The sequence below is a fragment of the Emydura macquarii genome, unplaced genomic scaffold, assembly GCF_026122565.2.
Source record: "Emydura macquarii macquarii isolate MOO-44397 ecotype Brisbane River unplaced genomic scaffold, CSIRO-AGI_Emac_v2 contig_1253, whole genome shotgun sequence".
Taxonomy (NCBI): domain Eukaryota; kingdom Metazoa; phylum Chordata; order Testudines; family Chelidae; genus Emydura; species Emydura macquarii.
In genome coordinates, this window is record NW_027131390.1 from 8,808,155 (window position 1) to 8,827,210 (window position 19,056).

A 19,056-nucleotide genomic window follows, 5' to 3' on the forward strand; every position below is an offset into this window, starting at 1 on the left:
ATCATAATATAGATATTAATCAGATTAGGTATCAAATTTGTGCTTATCTCAAAAAGTGCAGAAAATTGTTTTCTTCAGATTGTTCAAGATCAAATGTGCCACTGACTGAAACCTTTGTGTTTTCAGTGGAAAAGTGTAGCCTTCAAAGTGGAATCACATTAATACTTAAAGCTCACGTGTCACACCTCCCAGTATCTCTTTAATATCTTGTTCATTCAGAAGCAGTCTGTTCATTTCATACCCAGAAAATGGCATATAGTGATTATGCCATAACTGAAAGGTGAAGGCTTGAACTTAATAAGATCATTGCAGCCTTCTTTTATTATACTAACATCTTCAATGGAGCACAAAATTAACTTTTAAAATCAATTACTGAAGCACTTTGCCCTGGTTAATATTATGTTAGACTGACATATGCTCACAGATCCACTACTATATGCTGCAAGTGAAGAAATGGTGGCGGGGGGGAATAAATAAAATAATCAACATTGACACTAGTGCAAATGGTTAGTTAACATGAGAAATTACCTCATGATAGCTACAAGCATCCATACAAGGAAAGCTTTTCCCTACTTCATACTGATTCTTCATCTGAAAAGAAAACTGCAAAATATTATTCCAGGTAAGATTCCACCCAAAAATGCAAGTAAAAATATAACAAAGGTCTTTGCCCATTTACTTGAACAATTAACAGATAATGAATGGGATAAAAAAGAACTTCTTAGGTGAAATCATTCCAAACTTTTGGTATAATGGAAATTCAGCATGCTCCTTATAAAAGCCCTTGAGAAAAAAGATATTCCATACCTTCAACCTCGTAATTAATTAACTGAAAAGGGAGGATTGATGCCCCAGTTTCCCAATGACACTTGATTGAATGGATAGGTACTAAATTGATAAAAGCAACCAAAGGAAAGTTCACCGTGATTAGACAGATTCCAGGCTGGTGGCTGCTGTTGTAGACTCTGTAGAAGTTTGGCTTGATCTCATTAAAGAACTATAACCTCACAGGGATCATTTATATGAATTAAAACACTTTTCTAATAAAACTTTACAGTTGCTTCACCAGCATAACTAATCCTAAATGGAAATGGAGATCATATATTGAACCCAGAACAGGAAGAGACGGAACATAGCAGCTGGACCGCTATCTGGAGTTGGTTCCTTCTCTTGTAGCATTTAAAATCCAAGATCCAGATTTCTGCTCCCAATCTGTTTTCAAAGAAGGCTGTTTGCCTCAAAGTGGCAGAAAAGTGAAAGTACAGTGATGGAAGATAGGAGAGTTTAATTGAGAATTTTGTCATTTTTATACATGACCCTCATTTTTGCCCAGCCATCTCAGCATCAGTCGAGTGTGTTCTTTGCACATTTGAGATGGTTTAGTCAAAATTGCATAATGCCCTAGGTGATTGGGGGACAAAACAAATACATTGATAAAAGCATATTATCCAAAAGTGGTAGATTTAACTAGCAATACTCTTGATGTTGCTGTTGTGTTTAGAATTACAAGCTTTTCACTTTGGATAATTTGTGCTTTTTTTATTTAAAGAATAAACGTGCTAGTGAACTGAATTGTATATTATGTTTTCATTTAATATTATCTTTTGGGCTTGGGTGGTTCTTTGGGTTTCTTTTGGTATTTTCCGGGTGGGATTGATACAGGACAGTCAGGGTTTTGGTGTTGGAAAAAATAAGAGCAAACTTGATTACGTTTTAATCTGTGACCCACTTCTGCTTACCACAGCAAGCCACCACACATTGTCTTCTTTTTACTTTACCCATTAATAGGCCAAGAAGTTCAAAAATAGGAACTAAAGGTAGGCTACTAAAATCCACATCTAAAAAAGTGGTCTGCTTTTCAGAAGTGCAGAACACTCATCAGCTCCAACTGATTTCAAGTTCATTTTAAATGGGGGATGTCCCAGATAGTCAAGTTGAAGTGGATTTATGTAATGTCCATCCATCCACTAACTTGAGTCTTTATTTAGCAATAATTTGCTTTTCGTCAAGTTTTGAAAATAATCTAGCTTCAGCAGTACAGTATCAGGTAAAAAGTGAATGAGCTAGTTTTTAGTATTTCTCTAAAGTTCTACATTTCAAGGTCACTTATAATATGGCTACTGCAGTGTGCCACTGAACTTCACTGGAGTATATTATATGTATTATGAATATAAAATACAAAATATTGGGAACCCAAAAACATTTTGATAAAAATATGTGCTGTATTCAAACTTGGCTTTGTCTATTCAGAGTGTGATCTTTAATTTTGAACTTCATGAGTTTACAGTTAAAGACAGTCAGATTTAATTATCCTTGCCTGGTGCGTAAAATACATGACTTTTCCCCCAGGAACTGGAAGGTTTTCTTCTGAAGTTGACATACATGCTACCTAAGTGAATTGGTACATAAATTCTGAGAGCTTTATTTCAGTCAACCAACTTCTACTGATGGTGGAGCGAGAATCTTAAATTTATTCATAAAAGGAAGTTTGTTGCAGTGTTTATTTTATTAGTTTTATTGGTTGGTTTTTCTAAAATAGTACATTCATGAAAATGGACTTTTTTTAATTCTTGATAGGGACTAACTCAGAAGCATCAAATGCTTCAGAAACAGAATCTGATCACAGAGATGAGCTTAGTGATTGGTCATTAGCCCCAGCAGAAGACGAACGAGACAATTACCTTCGCAGAGGAGATGGGCGAAGACGTGGAGGTAGTGCACGAGGCCAAGGAGGGCGGGGTCGTGGAGGTTTCAAAGGTAAATTGAGATTTAGTTTTGAAAAAAGAAAAGGAATTCAATATTAGATTATTGAATAAAGAATTCTGCTCCACTGACTACTTCATTTCATCATTCTTTTGTATAGTACTCCTGAACTGTGAAGTATGACACATTCTGGTTCCCAAATAAGTGTCAATTTTAATTTAATTGCACTAGCTTTACTAAACAAATGAGAATTACTGATAGCAATACTTTGATTTTAGAAGTTAATTCTCACCATTCATAAATGGCTTGGATTATAGTTGCTCTCCTATGTTGACTGACAGTTTAGCTCACATGTTGTAACACCTTGTTTGAGACCCACAGAATACAGCTACCCAAAAAGAATGCCACATATTGGCTCACAAGCTGTAATCTCACATACTAATTAAGGAGTACATGCCACATTACCTTAGACCCAGGCGTTCCACATATCAACACATGGTTTCCCTCCACCACTCAGTTGAGTAGGGACTCCACTGTATATCATTTACCCTCCAAGTATAAATCTGATCCAAAGCACTTTGAAGTTAATGGAAGTATTCCAGTTCACTTCAGTGGGATTTGGATCAGGCCTTTTATGAGGCAGAGAGCAGTCAATCAGTGTTTGTCCTATTCATGGTCATATAACACTAATACATACCATACTCTTACAGTAATTGCCTGAGATCTCCCTACACCCATCTTTCCTTCTTATATCATTATATGACTAAAACTTAGTGTTGTAATGTATACATGCAGTAGGAAAGAATTAACAGGAGTAAAGTGGAAGAACCGAGCTTGAAGTCTAAACCTTAACTCCAATTCTCACTTATAATCAGAATGTTAAGTTTATCAAATCTATTTATGTACCATAATTTACAACTTTGATATCTTTAAAATAGAGATTTTTTAAAAAATATTTCTTTTCCATATACTACTTTGTTGTTAATTTTGCAATATCAAGAGCAGGGAATCAAGCCACATAGAGTGATATTTTCTGGCAACAATAAAGATGAGCTTGGAAAATACATGAGCAGTCAGTAGAAACATTTAAATATGTAATACCCTACAAAATAGATTCTTCATATTTCTCATTCTGTGGATCATTTTGATGGGTGTAGTCATTCTTTGAGTAGTGTCCCTGTGGATACTCCACTCTAGGTCTTGGCGCGTCCTTGATCGGAGATCTTTTTCAGCACCGTACCAAAGAGGCTGTAGGTTCCTCTGGTACAATGGCTACTGAGATACCAAGTGACCCACATAACTCTGCTATAGAGCCAAGAGCCAAATCATGCCATTCCCACTCGGACATTGCACCATCCAAATCAATGGTCCATAAAATGGCAAAAACCACCACCAGCTTGGCACCAACAAATATTACAGCACCTATATCCGCCGACAACTGTGCCGGCAACTGCCCTGAGTACAGATCCAGTTTCAGCACTGGCACCAAAAACCCCGTCACTTAGAGAATGCTCAGAGAAACGTCGGCATCATGAGTCAGAGGAGGGATTTTTAACATCCTGCCTTATATCACCATTATACAGCACTGATACCTCCCCAGAGCACTTAAACCAGGACGAACCTATTTTCCCTATCTCATTCTCCAGTGATGAGGACTATGAGGGGAAAGAGGCAACATTTTTCTCCCCACCATTCCTCACCTAAGGAAGGAACACCCAGACACCGGCACCACAGACCTCCAACACACCCAAGGATGGCATCCTGCTGGTTTGGTTCACCAGTTCCTTATCGTATGCAGTGGCCTGGTTGGGATATCTGGTCTACCTACTCCACATACAGTAGACCATCTACTTCTCACAGGCATAGGAATAGATCTCCAGCAAGATCCATTCCTATGGGTGTTGAACCTCAACTTTTGGAGGACAGTGCACAATAGGAGACTACACCATCTGCAAATAACTCATCCTCTTCTCCAGACGAGGCTGTAATCCCTCCACCTCCTATGATTGTTGACGACTTCAAGCAGTTTCAGGACCTCTTTCTTTTTTTCTTTTTACCCACCCACTGCCGAACTCCCTAGTTGTGAAGGCAGCCAACCAGAGATCTAAACACCACCACCATAATTCCTCCCCACAAGACAAAGATAAGCGAATGGACTTACTGGGCAGAAAAGTCGACACCTTTGCTACCCTATAATTAAATGGCTAATTATGCAGCCCTGTTGTCCAATTACGATCACAACTGAACAAAGATGACAGAATTTATTGAATAGATCCTGGAGAATAAAAAAGAGCCATTTCAATCATGCATAAAGGAGGGTCAATTGGTTGCGAGGACAGCATTTCAGGCCTCCCTCAATGTTGCTGATACCACCGCCAGGACAGTCGCAACCGCAGTAGTCATGCGGATCATCATGGGTTCACTCTGCAGCATTAAGTAAGCAACTTCAATCCACAATCAGATCTGCCATTTGATAAGGTGAAGCTTTTTGCAGAGAAAATAGATGAGGTCATGCATACAATGAAAGATTCTCAGGCCACACGCCAAAACCTTGGGATATACGCACCTGTGACAAGAAGAAAGCCATTTAGGTACCAACCTTACAATTCCAGATACCAGCATCAGTCACAGGTACAGACGATATGATCCATCCCGAAATAGGCAAAGACCCCAGTGACACAGACAATCAAACTGGCAGCCGTCAACATCTCAGGCTGCTCGATCTCCAAGAAGCATATTTTCATGTTGCTATTCATCCAGCACATCGAAGATTCCTCAGGTTCACGCTAGGAGCCAATCATTATCAATATGCAGTGCTACCCTTTGGCCTATCCATTGCCCCACTGGTGTTCTCCAAAGTACTTACGGTCATATCAGCATATCCACGCAGACAAGGCATAACCATATTCCTTTACTTGGACGATTGCATTATAAGAGCATGCACCCAATATCAGGCCGTTCACATTGCTCATAGTACAAGACCACTTTTGGAAACTAGGGCTGATGTTAAACAACAAGAAATCCACCCTAATTCCTGTACAATGCAGAGAATTCATAGGGGTATATCTAGACTCCTGCACAGCCAGGGCATTGCTCCCGAGTTACAGATTCGATGCCATAGTAAACCTGCAATGCACAATACAGCCCGTAACTGTCTGCACATGTCTCCAAATGCTCGGGCACATGGCAGCCACCACTTTTGTAGTGCAACACGCATGACTGCATATACAAGACCTACAGTTATGGCTCTCAACAGTCTACAGGCCACAAAAGCACTCAATTCACAGACCGCTAACTGTGCCAAACAAAGTCAAGCAATTTCTAAAATGGTGGACACAGCATGCAAACTTGACATCAGGTGTCCCATTCACATGGGAATCACCCTCGATCATAACTATGGATGCATCTCTACTAGGCTGGGGAGCACATCTTCAAGAACACACCATACAGGGCAGATGGTCCACAGAGGAAACAAATCTTCACATAAATCTGCTGGAACTATGCATGGTCCGCAGCACGTGTTCCCGCTTCCTTCCTATGATAAGAAACAGGTCCATAAAAATCATGACACACAATATCGTATGCATGTTCTACATCAATCAACGAGGAGCAAGATCCAACTCTCTGCACAGAAGCAATACAACTGGAATTGGTGTATACACCACAACATCAATGTATCAGCCACCTATTTGTCCTGGGTTCAGAACACCACCGCAGACATCCTAAGCAGGCATTTTGGCAGCAATCTCGAATCGGAGTTACACAGTGAAGTCCTGAAAAAAGTATTCCAACAATGGGGTTATCCCAAAATCAACGTATTTGCCTAAGCACAGAACCGCAAATGTATTTCTGCTCAAGAGCAGGATTAGGGAAAGAATCAATGGGGGATGCATTCTTCCTAGACTGGAATACGGACCTACTGTATGCATTCTCACCCATACCACTGATACCCAGAACTGCACAAAATGCACAAGGACAAAGCAAGAGTAATTCTGATATCTACACTGTGGCCCAGACAAACATGGTTCACTTACCTGATGAAAATGTCAGCATGCAAACCTATCTTTCTTCCACTCCTCAGGGATCTTCTATCTCAGGACAGCGGTACTCTTCATCCTAACCTAAAGAAACTACCTCTGACAGCCTGGCTCCTAATTGGTTCCGACAAACAGAACTGCAATGTTCAGAGCCCATAAAACACATTGCTAAACAGTAGGAAACCCACCACAAGGAAGACTTACCTATAAAAATGGCACTGGTTCACCACATAGTGCCAAATGAAACACATCTCCGCCATAGATGCACAAATCCCAGCTATTCTTGACTTGACTCAATCTGAAAGAGACAGGTCTCTCGATCTCTTAAGATCTCTCAAGGTACACCTAGCAGCCATCAGCACTGTCCACACCCAATAGCAATAAATCAATCTTTACACATGCCATAGTGAAATGTTTTCTGATAGGTATGCTGAATGTATACCCAGACATTTGCCCTACCACAGTACCATGGGATCTCAACCTCGTACTAAAAAAATCACTAAACCACCTTTTGAGCCACTAGCGACTTGTTCCCTACTCCACATGATTACGAAGGTGTCATTTCTAGTCACCATTACATCGGTGCGATGTGTAGGGAAACTCTGAGCACTCATGGCCCATCGGCCATATCCAATCTTTCACAAAGATAAAATGATCCTTAGACCCCACCTGAAATTTATTCCCAAAGTCTCATCATCATTCCACATAAATCAACCTATTCACTTACCCACATTTTATCCAAAACCTCACAACAATGCACAGGAAGCTGCCCTCCACACGCTCAGTTTTAGACGAGTTATACTGTTCTATCTAGAAAGAAGAAGACATTTAGGAAATCACCCAAACGGTTTATATCACTGGCAGAACTCTCCAAAAGGAAAGCCATATCCACACAAAGATTGTCAAATTAGATTTCAGGATGCATTCACTCATGTTACACACAAGCAGGTGTATCACCACCGCAAGGAATCAGAACACATTCCACCAGGGTGGTCTCCACGTCCATAGCTTTTTTTTTTTTTTTTTTTTTTTTGGCGCAATGTCCCAATTATAGAAATATGTAAAGCAGCTACCTGGGTCTCAGCCCACACATTCCCAAAGCATTACATCAAGTATCAAGAGCTGATGCAGCAATTGGACTATCGGTACTCTCTTCCATTCAACCTAATAACTTCAGAGTTCCCTCCTCCTAATGAGGGCGCTGCTTGAGAGTTACCTAGAGTGGAACACCCACAGGGACACTACTCGAAGAAGAGACAGTTACCTTGTGCAGTAACTGAGGTTCTTTGAGATGTGTGTCCCTGTGGGTGCTCTACTGCCCACCCTCTTCCCCTCTACTTCGGAGTCTACATATATGGCTTCACGGTAGAGAAGGAATAGAGGGGGTCAGGTCGAATGCACTTCAAAGGGTGCCAATGGCGCCATGAGACACACATGGCACATGTGCAACCTGGATGAGCACTGCTGATAAAAAATCTTTGATCGAGGGTGCACCAAGACCTAGAGTGGAGCACCAACGGGGGGACACATCTCGAAGAACCTCAGTTACTGCACAAGTTGAGTAACAATCTCTTTCTCTTACAAACCCTTTCCATGGACCATCTCCTCTCCTTAACTCCCAGTCCACAGCATGGTTCTTGGTTTCATTCTACAGACCTCCACAAAAAGTTCTGTGAACCACTGATGGGCCATAGTTTGAGAACTGCTGCTCTACTTAAAGCAATAAAAATATTTTTATGCTATTTAGCTGTATTAGATTAAAGTAACTCCATACTGACTGTGTACATTTAACTGCTTAGAGAAAAATCAGAGGGGGAAATTTAAAAAATCCATGCTGAGAAGCAACTTTGCTGAATATTACATTCTCTTTATAGGAAATGATGAACAGTCACGAACAGATAACCGTCAACGTAACTCAAGAGATTCTAAAGGGAGAACAGCAGATGGATCGCTTCAGGTAAATTTTATTTTGTTAAATGTATGAATAAGTTCTGTATAATGTCAAGACATACCTAAATCCAGCATACATATATCAGCCTGTTCCAAACTGCGGGTAATACAGTCCCCTTTTACTGAATGTTCAATTGATTCCCTATTACCAAGTCAAGTTTACACAAATGTCAGCATACTTCATCATCTTGTCTTGATATGTAAGAGCCTTGATATGTTTATCTCACTGTGTAATTCATAACTCCATAGTACATAAAATATGGAACTTTTAACAACCTTTTATAGTTGGGAGTATTGACAAATTTGATAGAATCTTTAAAAATGAGTGAGTAACCTCATCTACTTACCTTCTGAATTTTACCTCCAATTAACTACAGTGTTGGTGGTCACCATAGCTGATGCCCAACCCTAACCATTACTTTAGTTAGAGCCCTGTGATCAATGAGTATTAGTTCCTTCACTAAAACAAGAATATAAGAATGGCCATATTGAGTCAAGCCAATGGTCTGTCTAACCCAGTATCCTGTCCGACGATGGCCAATGCCAGATGCTTCAGAGGGAATGAATCAAACAGAGCAATTACCAAATGAACCATCCCTTGTCATCCAGTCCCAATATCTGGCAGTCAGAGGCTTAAGGACCCTTGGAGCATGGAGTTGCATCCTTGACGCTCTTGGCTAATAGCCATTGATGGACCTATCTTCTGTGAATTTATCTAACTCTTTTTTGAACCTAGCTATAGTTATATTTCTGGCCTTCACAACATCCTCTGAACGAGTTCAACAGGTTGATTGCATGTTATATGGAAAAAGTACTTCCTGTTCTTTGTATTAAATGTGCTGTCTATTAATTTCATTGGGTGACCACTTTTTTTTGTATTGTGTGAAGGGGTAAATAACACTTTCTTATTCACTTTTTCCACACCGTTCATGATTTTATAGACCTCTATCATATCCCCTTTAGTCGTCTTTTATGAGCTAAATAGTCCAAGTCTTTTTAATCTGTGCTCATATGGAAGCTTTTCCAATGCTTTAATCATTTTTGTTGCCCTTCTCTGTACCTTTTTCATTTCTAATATATCTTTTTTGAGATGGGGTGACCAGAACAGCACACAGTATTCAACGTGTGGGCATACCATGGATTTATATAGTGACATTATGATATTTACTGTCTTATCTATCTTTTTCATAATGGTTCCTAACATCCTGTTAACTTTGACTTCCACTGCACATTGAGCGGATTTTTTTTTTTAGTTTTTAGAGAACTATCCGCTATGACTCTAATATCTCTTTCTTGAGTGGTAATAGTTAATTTAGACCCCGTCATTTTGTATGTACAGTTGGGATTATGTTTTCCAGTGTACATTACTTTGCATTTATCAACACTGAATTTTATCTTCCATTTTCTTGTGCAGTCACGCGGTTTTGTGAGAGCCCTTTATAGCTCTTGGCTTTGGACTTAACTCTCCTGAGTAATTCTGCATCATCTGCAGACTTTGCTACCACACTGTTAACTCCCTTTTCAAGATCACTTATGAATATGTTAAACAGCGCTGGTCCAAGTACACATCCTTGGGGGACACTGCTATTTACTTCTCTCCATTGTGAAAACTGGCTATTTATACCTACCATTTGTCTCCTGTATTTTAACATGTTATTGATCCATGAAAGGACCTTCATCTCTTGTCCCGTGACTGCTTTGTTTACTTAAGAGCCTTTGGTAAGGGACCTTGTCAAAGGTTTTCTGAAAGTCCAAGTACACTATGTCAGTTGGATCACCCTTGTCCACATGTTTGTTCACCTCCTCAGAGAATTTTAGTGGGCTGGTTTGGCATGATTTCCTTTTATAAAAGCAGTGTTGCCTCTTCCTCAACAAATCATGTTAATCTGTGTCTGATCATTTTGTTCCTTGCTATAAATTTCAACCACATTTCTTGGTACTGAAGTTAGACTTACTGGCCTGTAATTGCCAGGATCACCTCTGGAGCCTTTTTTTAAAAAATCGGTGTCACATTAGCTATGCTCCAGTCATTTGGTACAGAAGTTAATTTAAGTGATGGGTAACATACCACGGTTAGTAATTCTGTAGTTTCATACTTGAGTTTCTTCAGAACTCATTGGTGAATACCATCTGGTCCTAGTGACTGTTACTGTTTAATTTATCAGTTTTTTCCATGACCACTTGTGTTGAAACCTCAATCTGGGATAGTGCCTCAGATTTGTCACCTAAAAAGAATGGCTGAGGGAATCTCCCTCACATCTTTTGTAGTGAAGACTTCATTTAAGAAGAATTTATTTAGCTTCTCCGCAATGGCTTGTTTTCCTTGAGTGCCTCTATCATCCAGTTGTCCTACTGATTGTTTGGCAGGCTTCCTGTTTCTGACGTACTTAAAAATTGTTTTGCAACTCATTCTTCATTTTTAATTTTTATTTTTCAAAGTTTTCATCAACACCTTTTTCTTTTCTTGTCTTATGTACTTAGAACACAAGTACTATAACTGGGAGAGAAGAGAAATAACTACAAAAAATTAGAAAAAAAAATTTAATACATGAAAAATGAGTATCCTCTAGTAAGAAACTATCATAGCTTTCTAGAGTGGACAAGGTACATCTTGAAATTTAGTTATAAAAATGTAATGTGATAGTAATGTTTCATTGCCAATGAACTAGTCAAGCAGTGAGTAACTGTTTAGAAAGCAAATTAAAATCCACATAAAGGGACATTGAATTCATATTTAGTATTTTGGAAAATCCTTTAAGAAAATCTCTACAGTTCATTTTATTTCAAATCTTTTTTTGACAAGTAAATGTTCCCATACTGGTGTTTGACACAAACACCAACCTGGGAATGTTTGTGTATGTAGAGTGTCCTTTATGGGAGCGCCTCCAGTGTGCTTCAGGCCTAAGGCATGTGCAGAGTGTCTTCTGCCACTTAGTTAGAGCTTCCCCAGAAGGAAAAGGTGAGCTGCTTCTACTTCCTCCTGCATGGTGATATGTGAAGTCTCTGCTTGGCGAGTTTGTGGCAACTCTGCTTGGGAGGGGGCCCCCCTGAAGGGATAAAAAGACATTTCTTAGAGGTTCCCGCTTCTGAGAGGGGGTGAAGAGGTTTTCAGGGGCCAAAAGCTGTCTCCTGGATGGGGTGAAGTGGAGTTGGTAGAGTAGATGATAGCATGCCTTTTCCCCCCACCCCCCAAACATGAGGATATAAAAGTTTTGTTTCCAGAATTTAGCTCTGGCACATGATTTACAACTGTGAATTTTCTCTCTGCTAAATATTTTTGAATGAGATAAAACTGAGAAATTTTCTGTCAAGAAGGAAACTAACCTGTTCAAGTGCTGGCCCCTCTGTATATTTTGTACATTGGTATGCATGTGCACCATGATCTGAGTTCAGGGATTTCTAGCAAGTAGGCTCGGTGGGTCTCCACATGTGCAGTTGTTCTCCTCTTGTTCTAAACTGAGGGTTAAGGGTGCTGCAGACCAACATCTCTCCAGTTCCTCATTACCAGCATGTGGCCTTAGTCGGAATTTTCACTGTCCACAGCTCCTTCGGTGTTTCTTCAACGTAATCCGCAACACCTTGTAAATAGTTCTTAGTTTTGATTGTTTTTACTGTTTAGCATAGTAAGTATAGTTTAGTTAGCTTTTCCCCACCTTGGGAAGCTTTTCCCTGTTGACGAGAACCCCAGAGTCTCAGGATTTAAGCACTGCATCTCCTGCCAGCCCCAGTTCTTTTCAGTAAGCAACAAACATCAGTGCTGCCTTTACTGCCTGGGCAAGACTCATATGTCAGCTGAGTGCAGCAACTGCCTCTCCTTCTCTCTCCAGATGTGTGAGGTTCGAGAGCTCCAACTGAGTAAACATCTCATGGTTAAGGCTGTACAACCCCAGTCAGATCTTGGCTGGGGAAACACCCCCGCCCCCTCCCCCCATACATCCATCTCAGTAGACAGTAAGTGCCCCTCCAAGCACGAGCTCAGGAGGCGAGGCTGCAGCTTCTGAGCCTTAAGAATCCCTCTCCAGGGCTTCTCATGAGAGTAAGGGGCACTTGCGCAAGGACTATCCTCTTCAGAATCTGCTCCCAGAAGTAAAGATCCTTTCCTGACTCCATCCAAGTCCAGTGAGTCCTTGCAGGTGAGTCCTAAGCACATAGGCCTGCTTAAACTTCCTCAACATGAGTGTGGCATGAAAAAGGAAGGATCCATGAGTGCCAGCCTCAGTTCAGACACACAAACCTAAGGATCAGCACTCACCGGCAAAGTCTACAAGCTCCAGAGTAAACTCTGTGCCAGTATAGGCCCATTCCCAAATGGACCTGATTTCTGCTATAACCAGGAAAATGTCAGATCCAAGAATCTCATTCACCAGTACCCCAAAGTTCTTCATTCTGTCCTCAGTTTCCTCTCCTCTCTGGCCTGACTTTATTCCTCTGGTGTGTCAATATTCCTAAATAATCTGTTCGAGGACCCTGGGTCACCACCCTGTTCCCTCCATGAACCAGGACATTTGACTGACAGCTCCACCAGTTGAATGGGAAATTTTCTTCTCACTGGACTAGTTCCAGATGAACCATTAACCCCACATAGGAAAACTCATCTGGACAAAAGCTCCAGGAGTTCTGGGATCCATTATCCATGGATATGACTTTCCAGTGAACCAATAATTTCCAATGCCCTGGGATCCTCCCCAACCAATCAACCCTGTATGCTAGCATTATTGGGGCTCCTGGGATCCATGCATGAACTTTATTTACACTATCCTAGCCAACATCAGCTAGCTCCATTTGCGCATGAGGAAGAAGAAGCTGAGCCAGATCTGACAGTCTCAGTGGCGCGCTCATCGTTCTCTCCAGATGAGATGGTTGCTCCATCTTCACCATCTCTTCCTGGTGATCACAAACAATATCAAAAGCTCCTACCGAGATTAGCGTGTGAGCTTCAATCCAGTTTGAGGCAGTCCAAGAGACACAGCATAAGCTGCTGGATATATTGCAACCTTCAGGTCCCCGTTGGGTCACTCTCCCAGTTAATGAAGCTTTCATGGACCCAGCCATAGTAATTTGGAATACTCCAGTTTCACATACAAAAAAAGGCTGAAAAGTTCCTGTTTTCTCACCCAGCACCTGACTCCCTGGTGGTAAAAGCAGCCACTCAGAGATCTAGGCTGCCACATCCCAAGACGACACCTTCAGACAGGGACACCAAACTCCTTGATTTTCTAGAGAGACAAGTTTTTTCTTCAGCACGTCTTCAGTTTACAATTTCTAAGTGCCAGGTCCTGTTAGCAAAATATGATTTCATCAACTATGCCAAATATTAAGACTTCAAGGACAAACTCCCTCAGGAGGACAGGTCTCCATTTCAAGCCCTTATTGATAAGGCAAACTAGAAGTAAAAACCATCTCTTCAGGTCACAGTGGATGCTACTGATACTGCTTTCAAAGGGTCGTTACAGCAGTTGTCATGAGGTGGCAATTTTGGCTACATTCTTTGGGGTTTCACAGGGAGGTACAAAATATCACTGAAGGACCTGCCCTTTTGATAAGGTTAATTTGGTCAATGGAAAAAACTGAGAAGTATCTTCACTCCCTCAAAAACTCAAGGACAACACTCCACTTTCTGGTTATTTATACTCTGGTGCCAAAGAGGAAGCATCAAAAAACAGGTGTACTGACCAAGACCACCCGCTCAACCATTCTATCATCAGTGCTATTACAAACTAGCCAGAAGGGTGAGTGAACTGGGAGTGCTTATGTCAGATTCTCCATATACCATATTTCATAAAGAAAAGGGTTCTCTTCATCTACCCCTGAAATTCATCCCTAATTTCTGAGATTCAAAATAACCAGCCTGTTCACTTGATAGTATTCTTTCCAGAATCTCATGTTTCCAATAAGGAGAGAGAAGGCTCCTCTCTCACCATCCGGTGGGCTTTGGCATTCTATCTGCAGAGAATGAAAACAATTAGGAAGATATCTAGACTATTTGTCACTTTAGCAGAGTGATCAGGAGGACAAGCATCATCCTCTGAGACTCTCAGTGGATTTCCAGTTGCCTCATCCTTTGCTATAAATTATCTCACATTCCTCCCCGGAAGGGCTTTAGAGTCCATTCCACTAGAGCATAGGCAACTTCTGCAGCATCTCTTCAAAACATACCTCTACTGGATACTGTATATATAGGGCAGTTACCGGGAGGTTTAGCCATGCTTTTACAAAACATCACACATTGGTCCAGACCTCTTGTAGATGCAGCTGTGGAGATGGCAGTGTTGCAGATCTCTCTACAAATTGCATCCGCACTCCCTTCCTGTTTGACTACTGCTTAACAATCTTCCACATGTAGAATACACATAGGGACTGGCACTCAAAGAAATGGAAGGTAATTCTTCCTCCATCTCCTCTGCTGTGGATCATGACTGGATTTGCAGTAAGAAGAAAAAACTAGAGGACACCAGTCCACACTGCCTTTTATTTCCTCAGTCTGGAACATGAAGAGAACAAGTGAGCATGTGTGGACCAACAGACATTACTTGCTAGATAATGTCCAGATTCAGGCATGCTGTGCAAATGTGTACCCAGGTGTGGAATACAGATAGGGACCACACATCTTGAAGAACCTCTAGTTACCTCTAGGTAAGTAGTCTCCATTTTATCAGTATATCAGGAATTCTTACTCTTCCGAGAGCCATATGAGATTATACTCTTTAATAAAAGAAATGCTTCAGAATGTTGATGAATCTTCAGTACTTACTGGCTAATCAGGAAGTAAATAGCTGGTAATGTTTCAAATAAATATTATGCCAAAATGGACTTCAAGGTATACTATTATCAAGCTAAAAATCTTGCATTTAAAATATAAAATTCTTCTTACCCACATAGAAAGCCACAACTCTTCGATAGATTTAAATTCATTCTTGGCAAAGCATGGCAGAGTGGATTTTGTTATTGGTAGTATTGTTGCATCACAGCTTTGCAATGTTGATTTTCAAAAATGCTGCTTTAACTGTATGACTAAGAATATCTTGATTTATTAAAACTGAAACAAGTTTAAAGTCTTTGATATATGTATATATATTTTAGTTCTGCATGAAAAAAAACTATAGCAAACTGACCAATTTTACTTTTTGATTTTTCTGCACTAATAGTGTATTGTGGTGTTTGGCTTTCCAACACTTAATTAAATGTACATGTTTTAAAAAATGTGTTCATGGAAATATTTTTTTAAATCATAAAGCCATTTTGTTTCATACTTTTTGTAAAGCTAGCTTTCTATTTAAATAAAATCTTAAAGATGGCACCTAACCTATTTGACTGTGCCCCCTCTTAACTGTTAACTTAAGGAATATTTATTTAAAGGGTATGCTTTATATAACTGTAACTTGTTTCAGATCAGAATTGACTGCAATAATGAAAGGAGTGTCCACGCTAAAACATTACAGAATACCTCCAATGAAGGTAGTCGGCTGCGCACGGGTAAAGATCGTAATCAGAAGAAAGAGAAATCAGACAGCGGGGATGGTCAGCAACCATTGGTGAATGGAGTACCCTAAACTGCATAATTCTAAAGTCATATTTCCTATACTGTTTCTGTGATTCTTATTCCACATTAGAGAAACTTGTTAGGCCAAAGACAAATAGTAGGCAAAATGGCGCAGGGCATGAAATGAACATAAAAGTTCTGTTAGCCTTTTTTAACATCAGCAGTATGCAGTTGTTTTCAGAATAAGAAGTTATACAAATATTTGCATAAAAATATCTGAACTTCTGAAAAATGCTTTCAAGTACATCTTGCACTTCAAACGATGAAAGATTCTTTTTGTTTGTTTTAAAAATACTGAGCTGTGCATTGGTATACTTTTTGTTCAGTTGTACCATTTTAATGCGTTGGGTCAAAATCACTGCTCAATTCAATTTCAGAATAAATAGTGTTTGCAGTAATCAAATTGGGCTTCTGTTTTCAATCTAACTTACGAGTTCTTCATGAAATGCTATGTTTTTTTATGTCCTGTGTCAGTTCACGTTTTGGTCCACTTTTTCAGTATTTTAGTGGACCCTGAAATATGTGTGATGTAACAATTGTCATTTTCATTAGCAAAAAAAGTTGTATGATCTGTGCCTTTTTTATATCTTGGCAGGTAGGAATATTATATTTGGATGCAGAAATCAGGGAAGATGAGTTGGAAACACTAAATGTAAAATATATGTAGCAAACCTTGTCAGACATTAGTACTTTATAGAAGAATGCATGCTTTCCATAATTTTTTCCTTACATAAGCATCAGGTTAGGCAGTTATAAGAATAGGAAATTTCTTTTGCACTGAAGATTTGGCAAATAGTGTTATTGAGACAAAGGTGTAATTTTTTTGTAGACAGTACAAGAAGTTTAAAAAATCTTTCCATTTCTGGGAAACTAAAAATTCATTGTTACTGAGGGAACAAATGTAACTTGTTCACAATCTAGTAATGTGTGCCTGCTTTTTGGCCAGATGACCAATTAAAAATGATAACCTTTCTTCATTCTCCCAAATGTTTTGAAATTGTTTAAAATTTGAATTTGGAGCTTATCTCAAGGGAGATAAGAACATTCCCACATGTGATACCCTGTTAAGTGCAGGGCGTAGTATAGCTAATTAACATCGGAGGCAGGGCAAATTAATAATTTTTTGAGGTATAAGGTCTGATTCTCAAGCAAGTTTGGAAGGAGTTAGGGAACTTGATGTAAAGTACATAAGGGGGGGATTAAATGCAAGTTTTTTCTTTTTATTTCTGATCATGAATTAAATTTATTGGGTAAAACTGTGTGAGGACCTTCATTTTAATCTTTTATTTTTATTAAAATTACTCCAGTAGGAGTGCCACTGATTATGTACAGAACTGTACAAACATGACCTTGCCTCTGATGTATTTTGTGAGTTTTGTTTCTTTGCTTTTTTCATTCCACTGTTTTTCCTTGCATACAAGTACGCATATAAAAATGGCAAAAAACTGCACATGATTTAACAAATAATAAAATGTCTTAAAAAGTATTGCCAAACATTATTGTTAATTTCTAGTTATTTATTTTGGGAATGTATAGTATTTGAAAACAGAAATTGGTACCTTGCACACATCATCTGTAAACTGTTTGGTTTAAAATACTGTAGATAATTAACCAAGGTAGACTGACCTTGTAATGTAACTGCTCTTGGGCAATATTCTCTGTACATATTAGCTACAACAGATTGGATTTTATGTTGACATTTGTTTGGTTATAGTGCAATATATTTTGTATGCAAGCAGTTTCAATAAAGTTTGATCTTCCTCTGCTAATTGATGTTGATGCAATCCTTATAAATGATTGCTTTTAAAAACAGTCAACTTATAACAAGTAGAGAGAGCCTATATTTCTCTGTTAAAGTTTAACTGTAGCCATTGTTCCATATGTTGTAGAAAGCTTCTGAAACATTACCAGTTTTCAAAAATTGGCAGACAATGCTAACAAAAAAATGGAACCTCATTGGTGAAATGGTACAATACATGTTAAGCTATTACAATATGCACTATATTTTTTACACTCAAAGGCTGAGTTCAATAAGGTGCTAACTAGGTTATATGTGAATTACTAATTACTAAAACTTCAATTTGATAGGTTAATCACATTCCATTTTCAAATGCATTTTGGGGTAATGGCATATTTTACAGTATTTCTGTGTGCTAAAGTTAAACATGTATCCCTTTCAATTCAAATACCAATGTTTTTAAGTGTTAGTAAATTTCAAAAACACAAATTGTAAATCTAAATGTAAATTTTATTTTGAAAAATCATGCATTGTTACAAAGCTTGAAAGTGCAACATGTCTGATGCTTGGGTTCAGATCCTACTGGTAACTTATAAAGTATGGTCTAATGAATTAAAATTATTTTAAAAAAATAAAGTTTTTTTTAAACAGTGAAAGGTATTTGTGAATTATGCCAAAGATTTAAACTCAATAGGCTTAAACACAAACCTCTTAAAATAACAAACATACCTTCAAAAATAAGGAGAAAATCACCTTTCCTTTCTTCTCTCTCCAGCTGTTTTTTATTGGGAGGGAGGTTAGAGTTATCTGAGTTAGTGTATAGCCCATCAAGGGAGATAGATTTCTATGTATTGCTCTTACTAAACCTAGTAAAACAGTAAATTTCTCTTCTTCCCCCTTCTTCCAATTCAGCAGTATTACAGGGGAAAACTCCCAAAGAGGAAAAACAAATGAATAATAAAACGAACACTGTTCTGCTCATCTAAAAAAGATCACATGGCTTAAAGAGAAAGGGGGAGGGGGCAGTGGGATTCAATTCTGATTCATGTAAGTATATGGGGCTTTGATTCTTGGGATCTAGTGCTCTG

The 19,056-nt window shown here is 39.1% G+C and overlaps 1 protein-coding gene across 4 annotated transcripts in view; it reads left to right on the forward strand.

Annotated features, from left to right (window-relative positions):
• The window catches only part of FMR1 (fragile X messenger ribonucleoprotein 1), a 48,845-nt gene extending 30,846 nt beyond the window's left edge, over positions 1 to 17,999 (forward strand). For 2 of the 4 annotated variants that reach the window (XM_067548094.1, XM_067548095.1), the window contains 3 exons: positions 2,578 to 2,757; positions 8,615 to 8,697; positions 16,079 to 17,999. In XM_067548094.1, coding sequence (XP_067404195.1) covers positions 2,578 to 2,757; positions 8,615 to 8,697; positions 16,079 to 16,240 — 425 coding nt within the window. In that variant the 3' untranslated portion in view covers positions 16,241 to 17,999. The remainder of the gene's footprint in view (positions 1 to 2,577; positions 2,758 to 8,614; positions 8,698 to 16,078) is intronic. The other 2 variants (XM_067548096.1, XM_067548097.1) reach the window with 2 other exon arrangements.
• Positions 18,000 to 19,056: the final 1,057 nt, after the last annotated feature.